This window comes from Melopsittacus undulatus, chromosome 2, assembly GCF_012275295.1.
Source record: "Melopsittacus undulatus isolate bMelUnd1 chromosome 2, bMelUnd1.mat.Z, whole genome shotgun sequence".
Classification (NCBI taxonomy): Eukaryota; Metazoa; Chordata; class Aves; order Psittaciformes; family Psittaculidae; genus Melopsittacus; species Melopsittacus undulatus.
The window spans coordinates 101,985,314-102,003,744 of record NC_047528.1 but is presented as its reverse complement, the minus strand read 5'-3'; the positions used below and the strand labels follow the sequence as shown (position 1 = coordinate 102,003,744).

General features: G+C 40.7%; 1 protein-coding gene across 3 annotated transcripts; it reads left to right on the top strand.

Annotated features, from left to right (window-relative positions):
• The first annotated feature begins 55 nt into the window (after nucleotides 1-55).
• On the top strand, nucleotides 56-18,310 carry TIPRL (TOR signaling pathway regulator). Of its 3 annotated transcripts, none has more exons than XM_031051206.2 (7): nucleotides 56-284; nucleotides 10,038-10,217; nucleotides 11,031-11,130; nucleotides 12,230-12,361; nucleotides 12,754-12,849; nucleotides 13,594-13,656; nucleotides 15,310-18,310. In XM_031051206.2, exons 2-7 carry the CDS (start codon nucleotides 10,057-10,059, stop codon nucleotides 15,457-15,459), a joined length of 702 nt encoding a protein of 233 aa, XP_030907066.1. In that variant the 5' UTR covers nucleotides 56-284; nucleotides 10,038-10,056; the 3' UTR covers nucleotides 15,460-18,310. The 3 variants fall into 3 exon arrangements, with proteins under 3 accessions (XP_030907066.1, XP_005151655.1, XP_030907067.1); XM_005151598.3 differs by lacking the exon at nucleotides 56-284 and adding an exon at nucleotides 6,915-7,142; XM_031051207.2 differs by lacking the exon at nucleotides 56-284 and adding an exon at nucleotides 9,716-9,831.
• Nucleotides 18,311-18,431: the final 121 nt, after the last annotated feature.

Below are 18,431 nucleotides of genomic sequence, written 5' to 3'. Positions count from 1 at the left end.
CCCGCCGCGACCCCTCCCCTCCATCGCCGCCCGCCATTTTCGCTGCTGTCGCCGCCACCTTCACCACTGAGAACTGTTACTGGTTTGCGGCTTCTTAAACAAAAGACGGAGAGTCTAATGTGGAAAGTCCCAAATCGGCAACAGTTTCTGGCGATCCAGATGGGACCCTGAACTCGGACTGGACCTCGCTCGGGAAACCAGCGGAGCCGAAGAGATTCGCTACACGGACTCCAGCACCCACCGGTGGGATTACCCGGGGACTCCACTGGCGAACCCCTGTTGTGGTGAGTTTTTGAGCAGTGTCCTATACAGAGACATTGTTAGTGTTGTTTCAGTTTTGATCTCCCTCCCCGAGCAACTCATTAGAAAAGACGGATCGGAGGGGTAAAAGATACCTTAAAGTGTCCCCCTGCAGGATTAAGGTGATGACCGGTCCCGTGGAATTTGTTTTTTTTGGTATATTCCTAGGAGTTAGTTTGCTTATTTCGGAATTGTCTTCGTTATGTTGGTAAAATTAATTGGATGCTCTGGTAAAGGATGTTTTGCTGCTGCGCTATTTCATTAATTCATAGAGTGGTTTGAGTTGAAAGGCTCATTCTAGTTCCAGCCTCTTGCTACAAGGAGGGACACCTGTCACTAGACCAGGTTGCTCAAAGCCCCGTTCAGCCTGGCCTTGAACACTGCCAGGGCGGGGACATCTACAGCTTCTCGAGGCAATTTGTCCCAGTGCCTCACCACCGTTATAGTGGAGAATTTCTTCCTGATGTCTGATCTAAGCTTGCCTTCTTTCAGTTTAAAGTCACCTTGTCCTGTAATTACCTGCCCTTGTAAAAAGCCTCCCTCCAGCTCTATTGTAGTCCCCCTTTAGGCACTGAAAGCTGCTCTAAGGTCTCCCTGGAGCCTTCTCCAGGCTGAACAACTCCAACTCTCTCAGCCTGTTCTCAGAGGAGAGGTGCTCCAGCACTGTGAGCATCCTTGTGGCCTCTTTAGGACTCACTCGAGCAGGTCTACATACTGCAGGTCGGGTCTCAGGAGAGTGGAGTAGAGGGGGAGAATCACCTCCTTCGACCTGCTGGTCACAATCCTTTTGATGCAGCTCAGGATGCGGTTGGATTTCTGGGCTGTGAGCACACACTGAAGCCGGCTCATGTTGAGCTTTTCATCAGTCAACACCCCTAAGTCCTTCTCCTCAGGGCTGCTCTCAGACCATTCTCCACCCAGCCTGTGCTTGGGATTGTCCCGACCCAGGTGTAGGACCCTGCACTTGGCCTGTTGAACTTCATGAGGGTGGCATTAGCCCACCTCTCAAACATGTCAGTGTCCTTCTGGATGGCATTCCTTCCCTCCAGCATGTCGACCAAACCACCAAAGATCAAGGCCAAGTGCAAGGTCCTACACCTGGGTCAGGGCAGTCGCAGCCACAGCTGTAGGTTGGGTGGAAAAATGTTTCAGAGCAGCCCTGCAGAGGACTTGGGGGTGTTGGTCCATGAGAAACTTAACATAAGCCAAGCTTCAGTGTGTGCTCGCAGCCCAGAAAGCCAACCATATCCTGGGCTCCATCAAAAGGAGCATGACCAGCAGGTCGAAGGAGGTGATCCTGCCTCTCTGCTCTCCTGGAAATCGACTAGTAGGTCAGGCTGCTAAACAAACAGCAGAAAGACATGTATTACTGCCAGGAAAATACCCAGTATTTAATAGTACTTAATAGTCCCGATTATCAAAAAGATGATCAATTAGCTGAGTTACTGAAGGCAAAATAAAACGAGAAAGGATGGTGGATCACTGAAGACAACAGTAATCTTAACAACCCCTCTCCTAAAGGAAATGATAGATCAGGAACACAAGAGTACTCATTGGGGTGCAGAAACATTAGTGGACAGTCTAAAATTGGGAATGTTAAGAATAGGAATGGAAAGAATTCCTAAGAGTATTGTGAAGAAGTGTGAAATATTCCAGTGGAATAATCCTCAAATCCAACTGCAATCTCTTCCCAGAGTGGTGAAGAAAGGAAAGACAGCAGGACACTATTGGGAAATAGATTTCTCAGAATTACCCTGACAAAATGTGCACTGGTATTTATTGGTTTTGATAGATGGGTTTTCAGGATGGCTGGAAGCACTTTGTTGTTGAACAAATCAGGCTAAAGAGATAAGGTATTATTAAAAGGGATTATCCCAAGATAATGGAATCCCAATAGAAATGTCATCAGATAGAGGGCCTCATTTTGTAGCTAAAATAATAAAAAACTAGCTTAAACACTACACATAAAATGGTATCTCCATACCCCCGGAGACCCCAGTCCAGTCGAAAGGTAGAAAGAATGAATCAGTCAATTGAGAGACATACAAGTAAAATGTGTCAGGAAACCAAATAAAAATGGCCAGACATACTGCCTTTGGCCCTATTAATAAGAATAATCCCCAACAATAGAGACAAAGTAAGTACATTTGAGGTTTTATATAGGCGACCTTACCAGGTGATGAATATGAACCAGTTTCTGCCAGTATGCTGGGACAGGGGTATTTAAAGGACTATGTGGTGTCTTTAGGAAAAGTGTTATTTTCTGTCAACAAGTATTTGCAATTGCATACACCATTAGGACTGGATACAGCACTTCATTGTTTCAAACCTGATTTGGTCTACCTGCAGATGTAGAACAATGAACGTTGGAAGGGACCCTTTCAAGTCTTGTTCAACCTACAGCATGGCGAAACTGCAGGGAGTGGAACTGTGGATCTGTAAAAAGTAGTAAGATAGCATTTTTTGCAGTCTGCCATTAAAGTTAACTGTCAGAACAAGATAACGAGATGGCAGTTAAGGCAGGAACTGGGTTAGTGGTTACAGTTCATAACAAGTTCACCAATGTGCAGGTTAGCAAATAAGGGGAGGGGGCTCTTAAATTAGAGTAGTGGGAGATGCAGACAGGGATGGAAGTTCACATGGAATGTTCAGGTGCTTTGGATAGGCTGTAAACCTTGGAGTAGCCAGCCAGTGGGAAACAAGGGAGGGTTGTTGCAGTCAGGGAATATAAGGAAGAACTTTGTAGTCACTGGGTGTGCCTACTTAATGGGACACCCATTTTTTGCAAAAATGTTTAATAAATCACTGCTTCACTGTTGTGTCTAACCTCAGTCTTTACAAGAAAAGTTTTGAAATTTCTAACAGATCCACTACACTTGAAAGAAGGCCACAAATCCAGGGAAGTGGGAAGTAACTCCAGCAGAACCATTAAAAGTGAAAGTCAGAAAAAGAACTTGATAAAATGTTGGACTTTAATGAGATGCAATTGATAATAATTGTTATTATTAGTTATACAACTAATAATTCTTGATATAAATGCCAAGATAACGTGCTTTTGAAATTGCTGCAATCCTTTGGAAAAATGCAAAATGCTAGTAGCCTTTTGGCTTGCCAAAACCAGTAGAGCATCCTGTAGAATGGGGGGTATTAACTTTTATCTTGTCTGTGGAATTCCCTCCACAATGGGTCCCAGATAATAAAAATATTTAGGGATCAAAGAATATGTTGTAGTAATAATACACATTGTTAGACAAAAATCTGTATTATTACACATTAAAGTCCTAAATTATTACATTATTAAACTCCTTTTGGAGAAGAGATTACCTGGACTGTAATAAAAAAAACCTACATTGCAGTGGTAACTACAACACAACCTACAGGAGAAAAGACATGTTGGGGTATAAATTCAACTCCTCTTACAAGAAAATGAGAACTTGTTATAGAAAATAAGACATGGGTTGCCAGTGACTACAGTAATATACCTTGGGACTAGATTTACCAAACATGGAAAATGACTGAAAAAGGGAATTGGCATTATGCTGAACAAACAGATAGGTGTTTTGAGAGGGTAGGGAATCCAGGAGGGCAGTGAAGAATATCAGAAGCCTACCCAAATGGAATATACAAAAAGATAGAATAATGAGACTTTACTGCACAAATATATATAACTGTTCTAATTATCCCCAAGATTTTCAAAGGATTAGGCCCTTGGCTAGAGCCCTTGGGTGACATGGTCTAGTGTGAGGCATCCCTACCCATGGCAGGGGGGTTGGAACTAGATGGTCTTGAGGTCCTTTCCAGCTCTAACTCTTCTATGATTTTATGATACTATGATTACTAACTTCATGTCTGTATGGAGAAAGAGCATGATAACTCCTTATGGAATCATCAAAAGAGATACAGTATATGGTTGGCAACAACTATCTATTGGAACTAGGGTAGAATGGGTCCTAGAGTCTCTGCAGCCCACAGTAAGTGTCCTTACAGAATAGATTTGCGATTAGCAGCTTTACTGGACAAATGGAGTCTCTGGCAGATGCTACTAAAACGAGATTTTCAGACCTAAATCAGCAGGTGCAAGCCAATTCAAAGATGACTTTGCAGAATAGACAAGCTTTAGATTTATTGTTAGCCCAAGAACATGGCCTATGTGGATATTTACATTTGGATCCCAACAGGTGGTGTACACATACACCTAATGTCACTGAACTCTTACAAAAACAGTGAGAAAGAATTAAACAAGTGGCTAAAGCAAGTAGAGAAACTAATGAAAGAACAGAAACCAGTATCGGCTCTACTTCATAAATGAGGCTTATCTCTGCCAAACTGGCTCTCGAGCATAATGTAAGCTTTGTTATTATAGCTATTATAATGATTTTAAGAATCTGTGTAGGAAGCATTTGGAAAGCAATAGGAATGAGTATATGGAAGTACTAAAACTGTATTGATACTGGATTATTTAGTTAAATTAGGCTGAGTTAACATGGTAAATTTTTTTTATGTAAAGAAGTATAAGCTGGAATATACAAGACACTCCAATATTTACACTAGAAATCTTTAGCTAAATACCGCACCCTATTGTTGTTTTACAATGATACAAAATATGGAAGTGAGACTTCCAAAGGGGGAAATAATGCTTGCAACGTCTTGCAAAACAATGCTGCTAAACCCCGAAGGACTGAGCAAAACCTGTAAATGTTTGCAACATCTTGCGAGAGGATGCTTGCTACAATCGTAGTTCTGCTATATAACTGTGATAATGTACAAAGACTTCTCTAAACAAAGAAAATCCATCTTGTTTCTCTGGGAAATGAGTCAGGATTGATAAGGAGGAACATCTGTCTCCAACCCTTGGACAACAGCCTAGAAAAAAAATGAGCAATAATTAGGTGGGGGAGTGGGGAGCAGCCTGACCACCAACTCAAGAAACCCATTGACTCAAGAGAAAGGCAGAGCCTGCATGCCTCATCAGCATAAAAAGTGAGAGGGACTTATAATATTCCACCACCAATATGGGTTAGAATACTAATTAATGAACAAATTGTGTAATTCTCAACCAACAAATGCCAATTTCTTTGTTTGTCAAAATGTATAAATAGCTTAAAGTTACAATCATGGTTGATTTGTGGTTGATTTGTGGAGACTTCCACAGAGGACTCTGCACAGAATAAATATCTCTTTTCCTAACTAGACTCTGCGTCTTCGTTTATAAAGCCCCAAATGGGCAACAGAGCCAGCCTCTGCCTGTGATGTGAGGGGAGTGAGCAGAGCCTCTGGGACATTCCAGGCCCTTGCAGAAGGCTCCTCACCACCACAGGAGTTCTGCCATGTCCTAGCTGAAAGTGGGCACTGCCTCTACCCCGGGGCACAGCTGCCACTCCCTGGCACCACAGGGCTCTTCTCAGCCCTTCTTTGCTGAACATGCAGGAATCCAGTTAAAATGGGGGAGAATCCATATTACAGAGACCAGGTGAAGTGACTTGCCCTGGCACAGAGTGTGAGTTAGCTACATAGCTGTGCCAATCCTAATTGCTAGGCTTCTTAGCCCCTGAAATGCCATTAAAAGTAATACAAATACAGGCTGTATGGGTTTTCCCACGCACACACCTGAAACAAGACACTGGTGAGTACAGTACGAAGGATGAATGATTAAATGCCATGCTTGTGTGTCCCTAATTCCCAGGTTCCCCACAGCTTGGTTCCTCCTGCACACAGAGGACGACTGCTCTGACTTGAGCTTTGCTGTGTTCTGATTGCCTTGTGGTTTGGAAGAGGTGGTGTTTCACAATACAGCATCACATCTCCATGGCTGCCACCTCACCTTGCCCTGGTGCTGTGGCAGGTCCAACAGAGGGAGCCGGACCATGTGGGTTGTACCCCTATGCCAAGAGCAGTTCTCAGGGAATTAGGCTGTCCTTTCAGTGATGCAGTAAATATGTGTAGCTCTCAACCAGTTCAACCAATGCTTTTTGACAGGATTTTAGGCTTGCCATGCCATCACATTTTGATATTTTTAAAAGACCATCTTTGAACAGGATCCAGGGAGCTACCCGATCATCACGGAAGATTCCACGCATACATGTGCCCAGAGATGGCACAAGACTTGTGTCTGTGTGTTGGTGTTGGGCGATGCTTGCTGAACCTTTGGGCATGGCCAAGGAGAACGGCCAGGCACCATCCAGAGCTTCAGATCTCCCTGAGACCACTCCTAACCTCCCTCAGCAGCAAGAGCCTTCCATAGCACACGAATGTGCTGACCGGCTCAGCTCGGTATCCCCGGGGGTGCGGCTGGAGGTACCAGCGCCCGCCAGCCACGCACACGTTTTGTTCCGGCCGCTGCGCTGCAGCCGGGTTCCCCGGTTCCAGAGGCGCAGGTGAGCTCGCTGGGTTTTCGCACCCAGCCACAGAACAGCCGAGGCCGAAGACGCCCGGGAAGAGGGACGCAGCTCCCGCCCGCGCTCCCACCCCACAGCACTACGGCTCCTGGAGCGCACAGCCCCGCCGCCGCTAAGCCGAGCCGCGGGAAGCTTCCGCAAGCCCCCACTGCCGCCGCACCGCTTCCGGGATGCTTGGGCAGGGGCGCCCCCGGAAGCGGAAGTTGCTGGAGGCGGCGGTTTTGGCGGTGCCGTTGCTGTTAGGAGAGTACGGGCTACAGTGGAGAGGTGAGGCGGGGCGGGATAGATTCCACCGCCTCTTCCGGTCTCCTTTTCTCCTCGGCGGGGCTCTCCCGTTGTCTCCGCCATGCATCCCGTTTTCCAGAGCAGCCGGCGTGACTTCACCTTCGGGCCGTGGAAGCTGAGCGCCGCCCGGACACACATCATGAAGTCGGCGCAGGCCGAGAGGTGAGGCGGCTTGGGGCCGGCCGTGGCGGACGGGACGGGGCCTCCGCTGCTCGCTGCCGTCTGCAGCTTGTGCTCGGACTCGAGGAGCCTCCCCTGGGCTGAGACCTCAGCCTCCGACAGTGGGAGGTCTGGGGCGCCTTGTCACCTTGTACAGGAAATAACGTTCTTTAGGCGGGGGAGACGCTGCTCAGTTCTGCAGCATGGGTGGGGTGGTGGTTGTTAATTCGCTTTTTGTGAGGGTAATCTTGATTCTTTGGGTTGAGAAACAGTTGATTTGGGTTGCAGGTGGTCTCTAGAATTCTGCTTTTAATGATCGCTTAACGGTTTTGGAGACCTGGCCTGCGAATTAGAAGCCTATTTTTCCTTAATTACTTTTTAATGGTGATTAAGGTTCTTTGACATGTAGTCCATAGCCTCATATGCTATTTTGTGGTAATGGCTATTCGAAGATAGTGGTTCTCATTAAAAATGTATTATTTGCATTTTCTTTGTAGTAGTAATTTCCACTACTGTCAAGCCGCTGGAGAAAATGCTTCTGTCTCAGGAAGTGCTTGAGTCAGGTTTGCTAATGGGGCACTGAGCAGTTCAGCTATTTGGTGCCATAGGTGACCTCAGTGGCAGCTGAATTTGACAGATACTTCTTGGTTTCAATTTCTGGAATACATACATGGTAATCTCATTGGTCTTGTTCAGTGTATCTTGCTTTTAACTTTTGTAAGCCTGATTTGTTTGATAAAGTCCCATGTCTTTAAACAGTTTATGTTGTTGGTTGCTTGTTTTAACTGGGTATCTGCCTTAAAACAGGTAAACCCTATGTTCCTTCATCCGTCTTTGTTTTAAGCTTTGAATTTAGGATAATCTCCTTAAACTGCTTCTGACTAATGGTTCTTTAATTTTTGCAGTTAGAGGTAAGAAAACTTGAATCCTGTGATTTTAGTAATTTTTTCTGTAATGAGGATTCAACACCCAGCTAAGCTGTACCCATGTCCTGCAGGGGAAGGGGATTATTCAACTTTATGGCATCTTTGTGAACACTTATTCTGTAGGGTGCTACCTCTTAAAAATGAAGGTCTTTATTAAGATCAGGAGGAAGTTAACTCTTCTTTGCCCGTGAACAAGAGAGAGCCTTGAACTGCCAGTCTAGAAGCCAAATTGCCACTGTACTCATCTGTTCAGTTTCTTTAACTGTACCTATTTTAAAATGCACAGTCACCTCTGTAATTTTCAGAAATTACCTTTGTCTGTTTAGATATTTTTGAAGACCAGTGGGTTTGGGTTTTTTTTCAGAACATGTTGAAAAAGGCTGAAAGGTAAAGTTGCAAAAGGCACAACACAGCATGAAAGAACAGAGAACTTTGCAGAGTAGGGAAATCCAAAAGTAGCTGTTTAGGTCTTGGTACATAGCATGGGATCTTTAAAACAAATCCTCCACTTAAAATCTGAAGTCTAGAACTATCCAGTTGTAGTGCTTTTAGTCTGTGTCCTTTTACAATGTATTTCTCTTGGCATTTTGCATTTTTTTATTGCTTGGGGAACAAGTATCTGTAAGAGTTTTATTTCTGACAAACATATCACAAAAATTCTTGGCAACCTCTGTGGAAAGGTGAAGGATTAAATGTGTCATATAAAAGAACTCCTTTCTGGGCTGGAGTTGGTCTTGGCAGGTAAAGGGGCCTACATCTGTTGGAACAGAAAACTTTATAATATTATTCTACCTTCTTTGGGAAAGACATATAGGATATACGAATTTGCTATTTTTGTTTGTTTGGTTAGCATAATGTTTTTTTGTAGGCAGAGTTACAGAAATAACCACTTTATTCAGGAAGGCCTTACTATCAATGTGAAAATTGCTACTGGGACACTAGTGGGTTTTTTTCTTTCTTCCTTATAATTAGTGTATTTCCTGGAATTCTCTCCAGATGTTGCATGTTTCTTTTTGATCTTGACTAGTAGGTAGTAGGAGGGAGGAAAAGAAATATATAAAGGTTTTTTGTAAATAAGGTCAGTATGTATACAAAGTAGTGGTGTATGTGTACATGTGCATTTATAGTGTATGTATATATGTACACATGTATAAATAAGCACAAAGACTGAGTTAAAAGAGAATGTGAAATAGGGTGCTTTGAGATTTCCTGCAGGGATAATGCTTACTTGGTTCATGCAGTCCTATGTTCAGCTGGGTCTGTGGCTATGGCTGTGGCTTTTGTGCCTGAGGTTACAAATACTGGTGTGTATTCTCTACCAGCTTGGGAAGATGGTAGAACTCAGTCTTCTGCACTTCCCACATACCTTTCCAAGGTTGTTTTCAGCCCCTTTATCTAGGCTTCTAAAGTTAGAGGTGTGAATGACCGTGTAGTGAATTTAAACTTGTTGACAATGGGTGCTCATTCCTAAAAGTTCATTTGGGGTACTTGCTGAAGTTGTGAATGGACTATCCAGAGATTTGCTGCAAGGGGCTGCTTATCAGATATTTTTTTTTTGATTCCTTTTGTCTGAGACTTCTGTATGAGCCTGATGGAGAAGGAATGTTTCAGGAATACTTTTGTGGTGGAAAAGTGATGTTGGATCAATGACTGTGATTCATGTCAAATTATTAAACTCGGGAAACAACAGTTTTAAAGAACAGATTGATGATGTGACTTCTAAATGATCATGGTATTGAGGTTTTCCCTGGAAGTGTTTGTTCAAGGTGAGATTGGACAGTTTTGAGCAACCTGGTCTGATGGAAGGTGTCCCTCCCCATGGCAGATGGGTTGGAACTAGATGAACTTTAAGGTCCCTTCCAACCCAACCCATTCTTTGATTCTAAAGAATACTTATTCCAAACCAAGGACTGCTGTCGCTGGGCTATAGATGACTTACCTCTCTTTATGGGACTTTTATTTTTCTGTGCAGACTGGCTGATGAATTACACATGCCCTCCCTGCCAGAGATGATGTTTGGAGACAATATCCTAAGGATACAGCACGATCATGGTTTTGGAATTGAGTTCAATGCAACAGATGCTTTAAAATGTGTCAATAATTGTCAAGGTATGATCAAAGTGGCTTGTGCAGAGGAGTGGCAAGAGAGCAGGTACAGTATCTTATCACCAGTGGGCAAGTACTGGTGTGTTGCATGCATGTGAAACTGTCATAAAGTATTTAGAAGAACAGACTGAACTCTTGAAGACCATGTTGCATTTTGTTATACCATAGACACAGTGTGTGATCATAGGAATCACTTAGCTTTTCCTTGCCATGATCATCCTATCTGTTAAATGGGGTTATTTCTATTTTTCTATTGAATCTTGGCTTTCTTAAAATAGACTACAAGTTTATTTTAATACTTTTTCTATTTATTCAAATTCTTGGGGCCTCAAGCATTACAAGATTGTACTGTGTGGCATTTCAAAGTGCAGAATGCTGTGTGTGTGCAAAATCTTAGCCTTAGGAATATAGCAGAACAGTCACTATGCATGAGAGCTAATTGCACTGCTTAGTATTTACCAAATGAGTTGCAGAGCACCTAGATACAAAGCACAGAGAGAAGTGAAAGGTGTCATGAATACTAAGGCAAATAGCAGTGTTAATGATTGCTGTGTGTTATCAGATTGCTTTCTGCCTACATAAAGAAAAAAATTATCTTGAAATACAACTGTTTCAACAACATTGAACCAAAATCTGACTCCTAGGACTCAGGTAGTGTTATAGGATAGGAATTCTGGTAATGGTTTTCTAATCTTATACGGAAACAAGATGTTGTGGAAGAACATTGTCATGGCAGCACAGACAATGCTGCTGCTGCTATTTTTCTTCTTGAAGAGTGTGGGAATTGTAGTACATATTCTTTGTGAGGTGGTAATTTTTTAGGAATTGTTACAAAGAATGTTGTTTTGCACTTCTTAAGGAGTGAGCCAGAGCACACTAAGGAAGTTGTCAAGCCATATGATTGGACTTACACAACAGACTACAAAGGAACACTGCTGGGAGATACTGCAACATTAAAGGTAACCATTTTCTCCTCGTTAAATGCTGATTGCAGATTGTTTCACTCAAACAGATACACTTTTTTTAGACTTTCATTTACCTTTCAGTAGGCATCTGTAAAATCTGTGAAGTTTAGTTTCTGGGTTTTAAAGTATAGTTTGGGCTTTTCATGTCTCGGCATGTTATTCTTATCAAATCATGGGTTGGTTTGGTTTTTTTAAGCAATTTAGGATCATACAAAAGGGTGCCGTTGTGTCCCTTAGGGAGAATTTACAGAGTAAGAATCTCATAGCTGAAAATCTTGCTGAACGCCCCTCTGAAGCCCTGGGGTCTTCACACACAATGGAATTATTAACTGTAATTCTCTGCTACCTTTACTCTGTTGATTGCCTGTTTGTCTAAGCAGGGACATAGATTTGGCTGCTTTCTTCAATGATTTTATATTTTTTTCTGCAACAGCAAAAACATATTTAAACCTACAGGCCCTCCCTTGTCTTTACTTTAAAATAAGACTGAAGTTCCCAGTTTCTCTTTACTGTATACAGATTGTGTGCTACTAAGCACGTACTCTGTATTAAGAGTTACAGATTATTTGACTTACTCTGAAATTAAAAGTGCAGTACAGAAATAAATGATGTCTTGTTGGCCTGTAGTCCTTAGGCAGTGGAAGTATGAGTGTATATGAAGATCATGAGATGGAAAATGTAGGTACTTGATTTCCATGGAGAGGCTTTATTAGAATCCTGTTCAGCGTTTGTAGTGGGCTAGGGATAGTAAATTAATAGAATCTTGTTTATAACCCAAAACTTCGAATCTTCAAATGTTTTGCAATACAGAAATTGAGTAGAATTGTTTGCAGCTGAAACCCCACTGAGCCTGTACCCAGAGGAAAGTTTATTCAGAATTTTCCACTCTTAGTGTTGCTTTGATTGGTATTTCCTCTTGGAAACTTTGGGTTTAGTTTTAACTTCTTCTCTTAGAAATCTTGCATGTTTTAAGCTTAGTGCCCTAAAAGCTTTTTCCTTTCTAAAACCAGTAACTGGGGGATTTATAGAAAAGGACAAACTTTATGTAGCTTGGCAACAAATGAACATGCTACCTGTTAATCTTTTTCTTTAGGTTGTTCCTACAACAGAACATATAAATACAGAGAAATTGAAAGCCCGGGAACAAATTATGTTTTTTGAAGAAGTACTTCTGTTTGAAGACGAACTTCATGATCATGGAGTATCAAGTTTAAGTGTAAAAATAGTGAGTAGTGAGAGCTGTGTCAAGACACTTGGTGACTTAGTTGGTTAATATGTGCAATTCAGCCTTATTTTTTTTTATGCTTTTCCTTATGGTCTTTAAAGTTTAAAATGCAAAGTTTTTTTTATCCACAATCTTAGAAATATAATCTTACTGGCAATTATGTTGTCTTGACATCTCCCTGTTGATTGCTTCAGGAAACAATCTTTTCCCTCTTGAGGCAGTCTGCCTTGCTGTCCAATGACAAGTGTAGCATATCAACAGCCCAAATTTTGACTTTACTACTGCAATCTCCTCATACTATTTTTCACTGTGAATATCTGAAGTAGCTGAGTGCATACTTAAAGTAGAACTTTTGAAATGCTGAATAAAACATTTTTTCCCTTTTTTTGCAGAGAGTTATGCCTTCCAGCTTTTTTGTCCTGTTGAGGTTTTTCTTGCGAGTTGATGGGGTACTTATCAGGATGAATGATACAAGGCTTTATCATGAGGTAAACTCTTCTTCTCTGTCGTGAATGATTTACAGATGCTCCTTTGTCATGTTACTTCCAGAGAAGACTTGCTGATATTCCTGTTATTTAATACTGATGTTTGGGGTATAGAGGTTACCTGAACTGAGGTGTCAAGTATATTTATTATTGTGGTGGTGCTGAAATAGCAGCCAAGTGCTGAATGCCATGGGAGCTGGCTAGATATTGTATGAGCAGAGTAGGCTATGCCTCATGTGCAATTGTCATTTAAATATATTTTGCAGACACAGATTAGAGTAGTACAAGAGGGAAAACAGGCAACAGTAAATAGTGTGATACTGTTCTTATCCTTGTCTCCAAGTGCAGTTTTTTTGGCTTGTCTAACATACGACTGCAAGTTTTAACTTTAACTGTCCATACTATATTTGAGTTCCAGTATCTCATATGTAATACAGAACATAACAGTTGTGGTTTGCTTATTCTCTCTAGCTGTATTTGTACTAATGTAGGAGTTCTAGCTGGGTAAAGATTAACAAGCATATCTAGTCACAAAATGTTTTTCCTGAATGCATGCAGAAGGGTGATTTTGGGGGAAAGAAAATACTGCTGAACATCTTTCTCTGTCTTCATGAGTTTAAATGGCCGTTTCTGTTCCCAGGTGACAATCTGTGGTCAACCAAATTCAAAAGCTTACAGAATTCAATTCTCTTTTTGCACTGATACACGATAATTCTGTAATTTTGCCACCCCCTTTTTTTTTCTTAGGCTGACAAGGCGTACATGTTGCGAGAGTATACCTCCAGAGAAAGCAAAATATCAAGTTTAAAGGTACTGCATTTCTTTAAATGGTTTTTAGTTGGTTTGTTTTGTGTTGGTTTTTGTTTTTTCTCCTTCTGTTTTCTTTTTAAAATTTTTTTTAGTCAGCATAGAAAATACTGTGTAAGTCAACTGATTTCTAGGTTTGGTATTGATAGAGAAAACCCCTTTCTGCTTACACAACACTTATTTTGGTGATTTCAGGGCAGATGTGCATTTGTAAATGCTCAGATCACATGACAAGATACAGGAGTGAGTTATCTTTTCTACCTTTGAATTAAAATATTTATTTTATTTTTTCATAGACCTGTTCAGCCATGAAATTGAGTAGTCCATGTCCCACGATGCTAAATTTCAGGGCTGGTTGTATGCTTGTGAGTAGTATTAGGAGTTAAGATTTGTTTGGTAATAGACTCATTCAGTTTTTCTCAAACTGAATAGCCCACCTTAAAACTCCAGTAATGGCTCAGAATAACTTGTGGCACATTTGGAGTTGAAGCTGTTGATTTTTATTGCTGACCCAAGACTTGATCTTTGGTATTCTTGTTACTTTCCTTCTCCCTTTTTTATGGTGTTTTTCCTTTACCTGTAAAAAAAGTAACTAATGTGTAACTAACCTTCTAAGGGAATGTTTTTGCAAAATGGTTTCCTTTTTGTGGAAGGGGGCACTTTATCATTTCTTAACATGTGATCCCTATGAACAGGACTATATTCAGACATGAGCTTTTTGATAGTTGTGTGGGGTTTGATATATAAATCAGTGATGTAGGTTTTACTTCACCTCGTATTTAAAAAATATTATCTGGGCTGTTAAATAATTTTCCCTGCCTGTTGTATTAGAGAGGAAATGTATCCAGCTTTCCAGTTCACTAGATCAGCTTGCATAGGTAAAGTAAGACAGATTCCTGCTTCACTTAGGTTTGAAACAATTAAAACAGCAGTATGATTCCTTGTATGCTAATTAGGAGTAGCCAAAATACAGGTTGCATTTGAATAGCCTGAATACACTTCTTAAAATATGTTAGAAAGTTAGGTTGTTTTTTGGATGTTGGTTTTTTTTTTTTCATCAAATGTCTTGCATCTGTTGAAGTTGTCAACAGGAATCTCCAGAGAAAGATTATTGATCAACTTACTGAAACCCCCTAATTTATTCAAATGAAATTAAAATTCAGTGAGTTTTAGTAGTTCATATTAATGTCTGACTTCATAAAATACAGTGCATGTTGAGTGGTATCAATTATCAGTAGCTAAATCTGAGCAACTCCAGTTAATGTACTGCAATGGCTAGAAGACATTAAACATCGGATCCCTTGTGGCCATCCTAGTCTCATCTAGAACTAGAACCTCAAAAAGACTGTTACATGCAAATGATAAATTTATTTAAAAAAAAACATTGCAGCTATTCATTAGTGTCTCTTGTGTTCTTATGTTCTGCTGCTTAAAAACATTAAATAACTTTCCTTAGCATATTGACCTGTACAAGGAGTGAAAGACTGTATGTACCCTTGAAGTCATGAGGTAAATTTTAATAATTATACCTGACTTCAGATGTTTAAAACAGGTAGATTATAGATTGTCTGTAAAGTTTGGGTTTGGAATACCTTTAATTTTTTTTGTTCCTTTCCCTTCCCTTCACTCGTTTCATATAAAATTTTTGCTTCTTAGCATGTTCCACCTTCCCTGTTCACGGAACCTAATGAGATCTCTCAGTATCTACCTATAAAGGAGACAATCTGTGAAAAACTAGAATTCCCAGAGAAGATGGAGCCTAAACCAGAAGCACCACTGGAAACCACATGTGTTAAGTCTAAATAAATGTGACTTTATATGGACTTGAAATAAACTGGAGGTAACGTGCTCATGTAACCATTGCCATGGGGGGCAGTTTCACTACTAGTGGAATAAAGAATTTGGCTAATTTTCTATAGCCCTGAGAGAAAACATTTCAAGCAGGTTTTGCTAATGGTGTTTTTTGTTTGTTTGTTGTTGGGGTTTTTTTTAACCTGTATCTGGAGTTAATGATAGACTGGTGGTGAGTTACTGTTTTCAGCAGTATCACAGAAAGACTCACAATTGAAGAGTCTGAGTTCTGTTTAACTCACTGGGTGGTAGGCAGGAGTATTGTCTGGACCGTCCGCCACAAACACTTCTATGAAGATTTTATTACTGCTTCAGATACTGAGACTACTGGAGTCTTAAAATTGGCATTTTATTTTTATTGGAAACCATCCACAAAGAAAGAAAAAAAAATCATCCCCTGAATATATTTTGAGCTGTCAGTTCTAAACTCTACATTTCACTTGACTTCCCCTACTGTAAGCTGATAACCTACTAAGTTACATTTAGGCATCTCTGATCCAGACTTTAAAATATTCATTTCATCTGAGGATAGGCTTAATGATGGGGAAAAAAAATAACTGCATTTGTCTGACACTATATAAAGGTAAAATTACCTTATTTATGAGGCATTAACTCCAGAGCAGGAGAAGGCTGGAGGTTAACGGACACACACTGCAAAGTCTCCTCAGAAATACTGTTCATTCTAGTATTCCCTAGAATAATCTCTTAGGCAGTTCTGGAGACTATTATTTGGGTCCTCTATGCTGCTACAGTCATGTCCTACATTGGAAATGCATTTTACTGTATTGACCTTCTGTTGGACATACTGCATGGTGCCTATGCATGATGGTTATCCTGCCCTGACAGTCAAATTGCTAAATTGCAGAGTGGCCTAAGGCTCGGGAAAAGAGAGGTGTTTAGTCTCTAGTCCCAAAGGGATGCTGGTTTTTGCAGATGGAGAAAGGAGATCCTACAGAGTCTTGAAAAGGGTGCCAACGGGTATTCCAGATACATCATTTTGGTTTATTTTTAAAACTCTTTAATTCCTGATACTAATAAAACTGTTCTGTGTATAGTAATGGGTTTTAACACTTTGTAGATTAAATATTTGTATTGCTTTTGGACATCCTCAATTATGTTAATAGTTGGGCCTAAGAAGGAAGGAGCTAGAGGTGTGTCTAGGTTTACTGTTCACCCTCAGTGAAGTGAAGAAGCAAATGGCTGTAGCAGAAAGCAGGCGTTGTGGTTGATAACACATAAGAATGAGTACAAGTTCTTATGGCTTGAATTTTCTGCACTTCATCCTTAATAGAAGAAATCCAGTTCAAAACCTGATATTCAACCAGTCTTTTGAGTAATGGCTTCCACTTACAAAAGACCCTGATTTTTTAGGAAAAAGTCTACTGCCATCTCAGTGACTATTTTCTTAATAAAAACAAACAAAACACTTTGTTTCACTTTTATTTGAGGCAGCCAGGTCCAATGAGCTGAGCAGCAGGTTGAAACGCAGGAACTAAAGCCAGTTTTTCCTGTGTCACGGATTTACTCAGACCACAGGGAACTCACTTCTCTGTGCCTCAGTTCCATATATGTAAAAATAAGAATTAGTAAATGCTTATCTTAATGAGGGTCTGTCAGGATTATTTTATAAAAAGGTATTGATTAGATTTATTTTTTTTCCTCAATACACCTTCAGCCTTATCTTTGGAATCCTTTGGAAAGGACTATTGCAAAAAGTCTTGTGATCCGTAAGATAAAATGAGTGAAAAGAACTGAAATTAAACAGTCTCTGACAGAAATTATTATCAGATAGCCATGATGGGTTTTCCAACAGGTGCATTTATGTGCACTTTGAAATAAAAGTGAGGTCCTCTATGTTCCCCCTTAGAGTCCTAAATTCTGTTGGCTTTTTTCATGTTTCTGCATTTGTTTCCTAAAGATTTTAGTGTCAGGATGGAGAAGGGGCTGCAAATGAATGCAGCATTGAAGTGATCAAAATTCATTTCAATCCGCTCCAGTGATAAAGGGATACGGGGAGAGAGTGAAAAGTAAGGGCACAACAAATGGGGGTGAAGAGATACTTTGGTTTTAGAGGTAAATTATGGCACTTATTTTACTCTAAGCACGTATTATTTTACATGCCTTAAGGGCTTATAAAAACACACTTTAGTAGTGACTGAGAGCTGATATAGTGCTAGCATGAAGGCAACTGTATCCGCATTCATTAATTAAAACTGTGATTTGGATTTGGTCAGTGATGCTAGCATTAATCTCCTTTGTGCTGAAATGTATGCTGGGGGGGAACCCAGACCATCGACACCTAGCGATGAAAAGGGTGCTCTGCATGTTTAGCTTACATGCTGTATTTCACCTTGTCCGTATTGCATACTGAGTTGTGACCTCCTGATACAGTTGCTTGAGTAGAATTGAATCCTGACTCTATAGTTATGTGATATCCATCTACTTTGGGTGCTGTGCATTTAAGTGGAACACACGTGTTGGGGAACTGGTAATGTTTAGGAAGTTACAATTACTACGGAGTAAAAGCTGGAACACTTTGTGACTCTGTCATACCACACAGATTACCAAAAAGCAGCAGTATAAACTGGTGTACCACAAACTCTCTGGTAAAAATTTTACACAGAAAAGTAACACTTTGGATACATAATTTCAGGGGGAGGGAGCGAGGTGATTCTCTAGCTATTTTATGGCAAGTTTAACATGTGGTGGTTTATATTCTTTCTTGTATGTTGCTAAATAAAATGTACCAATTATTTTACAATTCTGTTTTTGTCTGAGCAAAATAAACTGAAATAACTGCTCCTGATGCTGAATTTTGCATTCTAGTAAGGTGTTGCATCCATGTGCCTTTGCCTGTCATCAGGCCACTCTGGCTAGTTAGGAAAATAAAGTGAGGCTTTTTCAGAACAGGGGAAGAGTCACAATAG

What these genes read in the sequence shown, in the direction of transcription:
- TIPRL (XM_005151598.3), top strand. Translation starts at nt 7,042, where the DNA reads ATGCATCCCGTTTTCCAGAGCAGCCGGCGTGACTTCACCTTCGGGCCG. An exon ending in AAGTCGGCGCAGGCCGAGAG is followed by an intron (nt 7,143 to 10,037) that starts GTGAGGCGGCTT and finishes TTTTCTGTGCAG; the next exon opens with ACTGGCTGATGAATTACACA. An exon ending in CAAGTTTAAGTGTAAAAATA is followed by an intron (nt 12,362 to 12,753) that starts GTGAGTAGTGAG and finishes CTTTTTTTGCAG; the next exon opens with AGAGTTATGCCTTCCAGCTT.